The sequence below is a fragment of the Austrofundulus limnaeus genome, unplaced genomic scaffold (genome assembly GCF_001266775.1).
Source record: "Austrofundulus limnaeus strain Quisiro unplaced genomic scaffold, Austrofundulus_limnaeus-1.0 Scaffold101, whole genome shotgun sequence".
In the NCBI taxonomy this organism is placed as follows: Eukaryota; Metazoa; Chordata; class Actinopteri; order Cyprinodontiformes; family Rivulidae; genus Austrofundulus; species Austrofundulus limnaeus.
Window position 1 is genome coordinate 853,499 of NW_013952503.1, and position 8,411 is coordinate 861,909.

The following is an 8,411-nucleotide window of genomic DNA, read 5'->3' on the forward strand; positions in this document are numbered from 1 at the left end:
ATCCTTATGTCTACCCCTGGACGTACCGATAGCCTCAGAAAATCTTTAGGTTCTGTCGAAAACTCATTCATCTTCATCATACGAGTCATGTCTGACATATTTGTGAACAAATTCTTGTTATATATCTTGAAATAGGACCTAAATCCATACAATATAAACTCTCTACAGTAGTTTCCTCCATAGACATTTTACCCCCTGCCCTCCAGTGGAGATCGCTCCGCCTTCGAAACCACGTGACTGAAACCCAGCTATTGAGCTGGTGACAAATTATCACCATGTGGAGCAGTAGATTGGACAGCTTCACAGCTCTCGGTACTTTGTAAGCTCTGGAAGGATTTCACCATGGTGTTATTAAAATGCTTCCACTGCTTTTGACTTTTTTTTCTTTGAGTGTATTGGCGTCTTCAGTTACGTCTGGGTCAAAGCCCAGCAGTGATGCCAAAGTCAGTTAAAATCATTTTTGGTCTGGTCTTGGAAAAAAAAAAGATGATCAAGTAAAAATCAAGCTAAAATGTTTTGGTGGAAGCATCTCAAAAATTCTATCTTTTTTCTAACAACATATAAATGTGATGTGTGTTTACCTCTCTGACATTAGGCAGCTCCAGGATATCAGAGAAAACGTAGAGGCCCGGGGTCTCCAGCAGAGAGCTGACAGCCTGGGCTAGAGCTGAGCCTGATAGAGACAGAAGCTGTTCCACCTCCATCTAAACACAAGATGCACAGGTAACAAAAGCATATATATTAGACAAGTAGCAGCGTAAGTATGACAAATGACACAAAAATAATGTCTCTCATCATTTAAGCCATAGTGTTGTTTCCTGTACAATGTAAGTTTCATCATTTCTACCAGTCTGCATCGTTTCTGTCCTAACAGGTAGGGCCGACCTGGCAGACCATGACAGATTACATGCTCCATCTACAAATGTGCCATAAACCCTTTCCACTAAGATAGGCTAAATAAAGAAGAACACACATGACCATCAGCAGAAATTGAGAGTTYGGTGAGCACATTTATCACTCAGGAACTAAAAGGAAGAAGAGAAAATTAATTTTGAAAATTACTTAAGGTTGCCTGATCTTTTAAATTAACACGTTAAAAATAGGGGTGTAAGAAAATATCGATACACTGAAATATCGCGATATTTCATTTCCCGATACTGTATTGATATTCTAAAGCCCTGTACCGATTTTTTTATTAAGGTTTACAATGTCAACTTTCCTGCCAGCCATTCATTTTTGTGTTGTAGTTCAGCCTCTGACCACTAGTTGGCAGCAGTGAGCCAGCCATTTGGCTCCTCTACCTCTTGAGCACCAGAGAGCATTAGCATTGTTAAGTAAACATTAGCTTTATGCTCCGATAGCTGAATCTGAGTGGAAAAGACCGACACTCTCTGCCTTCTAAGCTGAGGTAAGGTTACAAACAGCTATTTGTCAGAATGTCTGTATTTTAAGCCAAATTAAGCGTCTCTGGTGCTCTTTTTTCCAACTGTAGTCAGCTTTCACGTTACGTATATAGCGCATGCATCTATCACCTCAAGCGAGCTCGGCACTCCCCCCGTGACATAAAACTCTGTCTGTTGCTCTCAATGTCCGGCTGATGATCACATCAAAGTCCATATACTTTATCCTGCTGTGTTCGCTTCAAAAACGGTTTAACTCGTTTAGCTTCTCAATTTCTTAACTGGTTTTCTTCGGGACCTGCCCTGCTGTTCGACCCAGTTATGTAAATCAGGTTCTGGATGCAGGTCAGCTGATCTCAGAAACTCTGTGCAGCAGCTTCATATAATCTGTTTACTGAACTTTATGACAACATAAACGTTATTATTAAGTGTGGGGTGACCATATTGTAAATTAATATTAAAAACGAAAAGCTGCAAAAAATATATTTTCAAACTATTTATTGGCAAATTTAGTCTAATAATTGAAAACATGGATGAAATATGAAACAAATAAAATAAAACAAATACAAAGCAGAACACAGCTAAATGTATCAAAAGTATGTCTATGTAATATTAAAATTTTCTGAGACAATGAATTTTGGTTTTGGTTTTTTTTTTCCCAGTAAGGTTTTTATTTAATAGAATTTTTGGACCAAAAATATCGCAATATATCACCTTGTTTACAGTATCAAAATATATCAGGATATATCGTATCGTGACCTCTCTGTCATGTATCGTATCGCCAAATTCTTGCCAATACACAGCCCCAGTTAAAACCAGCTTGCATGTATGCAGACATTACTATAAACCTACACAGAGACAGGTTTAATGTATAGGCACAGGTACCCCAAAGACAGAGCACACTTCCCTAGGTCCCAATCATCCAAAGCCTTAAAACGTTACAGCATCTGCATCCCATTTTATTTTCTTTAAAAAAGATCCTGCCAGGTTTTCCTAGTTAATTTGTCAGGCATATACACAAACAATAAAGTTTCTTTCCTTTAAAATCTAACAGCAGAGGAGTCCTGACCAAAGGTCTTAAAACTCATACCAGAGGAGCCACTTGGATCCTGGATGAGTAGCACCACTGTGGGCAACAAGTGCAATAAATGAGAAGCAGAGCATGTTTATTCATAATTCAGTCCCTGCAAAGAAATAGGATCCAAACACACTTAAGGTTGATGGCAAAATAAAATTAATTACCACCCATCTATCTATCTTCAATCACTTATCAGTGGTCGGGTCACGAAGGCAAAAGGTCCAGGAGGGAAACCCTGACATTCCTATCCTCTGCAACACTCTCCAGCTCCTCCTGGGGGATCCCAATGTATTTCCAGTAGGTTTTGGATCTGCCATAGGGTCTCCTCCCAGTGCGACATGCCTGGAAAAACTCAGAAGGGAGGCATCCAGGAGGTATCCTAATCAGCTACCTGAACCGCCTCAGTGGACTGCTTTTGATATGGAGGAGCAGCAGGTCTACTCCAAGCTCCCACTACRGGGATCCTCACCCTAAGGTTTAGCCCAGCCACCCTAAGAAGGAGACCTATTTCATTGACTTGTATCAGGGTTCTCGGTTCATTTGGTTATAATCTATTAACGATGAGGGTTGGAACAGAGAAGAACCAGTAAAACAGGAGCTTTGCATTTCCATTAACTTTTTCTTCACCACAACAGACCGAAKCATTGCCYTCATTACTGAGGACAAGACCTCAGTCAGCTGATGCATCACCCACTCCATCCTACCATCTCATGTAAACAAGACTACCGTGCATTTGAACTTCTCCACTTGAGGCAGCGACTCATCTCTGACTTAGAGAGGGCATTCCACCTTTACTGGAGAACACAGTCATAAACTTTCTCCATATCCACAAGAAAAAAAAAATCAAAAATGCCGTTGACCCCTTTAGGAATTTCTCCAAGGTAAAAATCTGGTCCMCTGTTCCAAGACAAAAGCCACACTGCTCATCATAAATCCAAAGTTCGACAATCAGTCGAAGCCTCCCTTTCAAAACCCTAGAATAAACTTTCCCTGAGAGGCTGAGAGGTGTGATCATTTAATTAAAATATCTATCTTTGTACYGAAATGATGCTGCCTCAAAAAATGTAGAAAAACAAACAATAAAATAGAAAGAATCATTCTTTGATGTTGCATCTCTTTTCAAAGGTTTCTACACACAGTAAGACTACTGCAACACAAAAATACTACCAGTACATCTGGATGCAAAGCAAGACCACATTTTACCATTTCAAAAGTGACAGAGTAAAAATGTGTTCTTCAGACTTTGGATAAATTAAAATCTTTGTTCTCAACAAATTCTGGGACACAAGGAAAGTTAAGTGTTACAGGCGAGTGATAAAATAATTGTGATTGCATCAGGCTGGTTTCATTACCTGAGGCTACTGTCTGAAATTAATGCAACAGAGAGTCTGAAAGCCCACTGGAGCAAAAACTTGTCTTCTTTGTTTTTCATTCATCTCCATCCAGTGTTGATAGCACAGAAATCATGTATCATCATAAATCTGATGCTTTTTGATGCACACTTGCACATCTTCCACATGTCCCCCTGGATCACCATCAAAGAGGGCCAAAGAGCATATTCCCTGACAAGCCAAACAGACGATCAAGCATGTGTTGCAAGTAAGCAAATTAACGCACCGTGTGCTTCAGAAACAGAGTCTCTCAAAATCCCAGGTATGTTTTCAAAGGAACACTTTTAAACCTGAAGCGTTCAGATCAATCTTTTTATTTTTACTCCTTTTTCAAACGTAAAACTGGATGTAAATAATTTATGAAATAATAACTTTGAAGAACTACTAAACTGATAAAAATGAAACTGATGCTAAAGTTTAGATTCAAATTGAGAATACATTTGAAAAATAATGTAGAAAACAAACCAATAGGTGAAATTAATGTTTTTTGTGATTTTTGAAATGTAGTGCTTTGAGATTTACAAATGTGATTTGCTCTACAAATTGAATGCATAATTTTTTTTCTTCTTAAAATTCACCTCAGGTATTTAGCTAGTGCATTTAGCAAATGTTGACCCAACAGAAAAAAGTCCCAACCCTCAGAGACATTTTTCTGAAAAAGAAAAAATAATCAAAAATTGGAAGAGCTTGCTGCAGATTGAGCATGTGTTTTCACAAAAGCTCACCTTTATTTAGCTCCTGCTTCTCTTAACTCCTTCACCTCTCCAAATCTCTTAAATCCTATGAGCTCTGCTTCTGTGTACTCGGGCTCAAATAAGTAAGAGATGGCCATGAAAGATAAATGCCCTATTGACACTACCAAATTTGGCAAAAAAAAAAAAAAACCAAAGTGGAAATACATTTAGAATAGTGTATTTTACCCAAACCACACCTTAATATCACACAAGATCTCAAACTGCTCAAGCGTTCAACAGAAGAGCTGTAATCAGAAGTGAATTACAAAAAAAAGGCTCTACAGAGGTTTTTTCTTAATTGCAGTCTTGCACTAATATCAGAGAGGAATATTCTTCTAATACAAGGGTGCCCAAACATTTTCCCTGAGAGGGCCAAGATTAAAATCAATCTGAGGGTGGTGGGCCAAATGCAATAATATAATACACGAAATGCAAATACTTCAAATAAAGTTGTATTTTATGACTAAGCTAGCAGCCAGTGTGGTTGCCCACATTTTCTTGTTGTTTGTTTGTTTGTTTTTTCAGCCCATAGACATGGATACAATTTAATGTTTGCTTGGGCAACAAAGGCTCATGGGACTTTTCATAATTTAAAATTTGAGTATATGTGGTCTTATAAGGTGTGCAAATCTAGATATGGACTTAAATCTGATATAAATGTCTCTTGAAGTTACTTGTATTTTAAGTTTAATCTTAACATAATTCAAAGATAAAGTGAGCACCATGAGTTAAGACTATCTGACTACAGCTCCTTCTACCTATAGTTGGACCAATGTTTGAAGAGATTAAGTGCAAATATAGTATTTCTACATAAGACAGAAGATTACAATCTAGTAACCAGGGTAACTGCTGTGGGCCAAATCAAATGGYTTGGCGGGCCAAATTTGCCCCGCGGGCCCCACTTTGGGCACCTCTGTTCTAATACATATTAGGGCTCTTACATAAAAAATACACATTGACCAGACGATGTAAACACTGGTGTGGTATATCAGACATCAACTTTCTTGGTGCAGTAAGAATCAGTAACAGCTTTTGATTTATTTAGAAATAATTTTGTATACATACATAGTGCATCAATTACTAATACATGGATAAGACAAGAAAGTGAGAACACTTGTTTTCGTTGTGGTCTAGTACCAGGCTGAAGAAAACTCAAATCAGTCAACTTCTATTTCAAAGATCAGATAAACTTTTAATATCTCTAAATTGCAGTAAACAACTGCTGTTCCTGAAGTTATTTTTACTGATAACATGTTAAAATAGTTCTGCACTTTGTTTTACAGTTCTACGTGGTAAGCTGGATATTAGTTATACATATTAGTTGCCACCAAAATAACGGTAACAAGTATTTAATRTAAAAAATTGCTTATGCAGTTGTGATTACATCATAGTAACAATCCTGCAAAAGTAAAACAAAGACATCTAAAACCTGTCTTTTTTTTTTTTTTGCAAAACATGCACTTATTAGGTTCTTACATTTTTTAGCTTTTAGATTGATTGTATGTTTTTCAAAAGATTGTAATATATACACCATACATTAGTCAACTAAGTTTTTTTACCTACTTTCCGAAGTGAGGTTATGATCAATAAAAAGTCCCTGAGGCTGGCTCAGACYCCGTGTTTCCGTTAGCGACAACGCTAAATCACCGGCATATTAATTTTAAAGCTAGTTGTTTTGCCTGTCAAATACCCCGCACTGTTASCAGACAGCGAAAAGTGCAGAACATAAGAACACATACACACTGTTAAGTATTTCTGAGCGTTTTAAACAGACGTGTCCTGTTAATGTTTCACATGCCTCAAGCTGAATGTGTCATGCTAGCTCGGTTGCTAATAGCTTTCACTTWTAACCTTTAGGCCTCATTTAATCTTAAGTCTTTCTAACGACTAAACCATACGAAAAATTGCACCAGTAAATTAAGAGTAAAACGCGATCATACATWCTTCATCAAAAGTACAATAAAAAACCAATCTGAACGCTTAAAGAGTACCTTGTTGTGTTGGTTTGTAGCAGTTAGCCTCTCTCTGGGTTGTTCAGTTCCGCTGTCAGCGCACGCAAAACAACTAAACGTGCTTTCTGATTGGACGGTGTACCGCAGTGGGCGGGGAGAYGATTACTGTCAATCAACGTCTGAATCTTTAGATTAGTGAAAACAGCGTCATCTAGTGGCGACCTGATATAAACAGTTTAAATCTGTGCAGACAAGTGATGTTCTTAATTTAAATCTATTCCTAGTAGCCTTTGCTTTAGACTCCAAGTTTCCTTCGGCTGTCACCAAATGACTCTGATGTTTTTAATGTTAAGTTATTTTTTAATTTAAAAAGTAAATTAGCTAGCAATTAAGAAAGACTTTGTTTTTGTGTTTGCTGTTTTTTCCTAATGTCRTTTTTGCATGTCTTCTGGTCCTGAGTAACACTAACTTGTTCTAAAACATTTTAAGTATGGCTGGATTTGACAATAAAATACTTAAACTGAGCTAACTGAAAGTCCCCACATCAATTAGACAAAAAGACAGAATCACTTTTACATCATATACACACCTTCTATCCACACTAATGGAATGATATCAGATAAATGTCCTCTCTTAATTCAAAGCCAATGCAAACAATGCAACTGTTATTGTCAGTCAAATGTTAAAAAACTTTACTAGTTGAATAAATTACAAGTTTTTAAATTCAACTGTAAAAATAAACACACAAGCAGAATTGAACGTGTTCAAAAGCAACACATAGTTCATATAAACTGCAAAACCTTTCACACTTGTCCCAAAGGTAAACAGATAAAAATGTAATTGTCATGTTTTAATTTYTTCTGAAACATTACTCTGTATTTTCCTCTCTCATCGTCTTGCACAGCCTGAATGACATCCATCTTGCAGTTTTGTTTATAGGYGTTCAATCATGAGGAATGTTAAGTGATGTCTTTGACTGAGTGTCGGAGGTGGCGTAGATCAGCTCCATGTGTCCCCCTGGACCGGTGGTTGTCTCCACTGATCAYACTGTCTGAGGCAGAGACATGAGCTGTTCAACAGAAACCAAACCACATTAACAACTGTAAATATCTTTGAAGAAAATTAAAATAAACACTGTCATTGTCTGCTTTGATTTATTGATCATGAAGCCAAAACTGACACATTAAATTTTCTTTTGTTTGTTACGTTCCTCTGGATCTCACAGGATCTTTCTGGGGAGTTAGTATCAAAGTTGGAATATCTCAGCAGAGAAGCAATTTGAGCAATAAAAATATGCATGAATGACTTTATGCATGAGGTTTTATTTATGTTGTATTGTTCTTCCATCTCCTTCACTCTTGGCATCAAAGAGGCAAATCCAGGAGTGGAAATCAAATCCACCAATCCTCCACGCTACCTTTTCTGAAACAACCCACAAATAAGACACTAGCACACGGGCACACGTTCACTTTGAACCCTTTAACAACAAAACACAAAACCAAACACATTCTTATTATTTTCCTTTCTGTACCAGGATGGATCCTCTGTTGCCATGGCTACAGTTGCCTCAGTGAATCGAACCCCACATCTGTTGCACTTTAACGACCACATATATTATTTTAAACCTATTAACAAAACATCTTGTGTGGCGTTGTGACGTGGCAACAGAGCCGTTTTTTTTTTCTTGCATCTTCTTGATGTTAAAAATAACCTCACACACAGATTGGCCTCATGAAGCTTAACAGTACAGACATAAAGCAAAAGTGCACACAAAATAAAATTCTTTTATTACAAAATTATTGTCTTTATCACCTGAAAAAATACTTCAAAGTCTTATTTTAGTGACATTATTAGAC

The 8,411-nt window shown here is 37.3% G+C and overlaps 1 protein-coding gene across 2 annotated transcripts in view; it reads right to left on the reverse strand.

Annotated features, from left to right (window-relative positions):
• Positions 1–6,690, reverse strand: part of cops7a (COP9 constitutive photomorphogenic homolog subunit 7A) — a 27,905-nt gene extending 21,215 nt beyond the window's left edge. For both annotated transcript variants that reach the window (XR_001310625.1, XM_014013446.1), the window contains exons 1-2: positions 6,595–6,690; positions 582–704 (exon numbers count right to left, since the gene is read on the reverse strand). Coding sequence is in view for 1 of the 2 variants with exons in the window: in XM_014013446.1 (XP_013868900.1) it covers positions 582–704 (123 nt within the window). In the remaining variant the exon portion in view is untranslated. The remainder of the gene's footprint in view (positions 1–581; positions 705–6,594) is intronic.
• Positions 6,691–8,411: the final 1,721 nt, after the last annotated feature.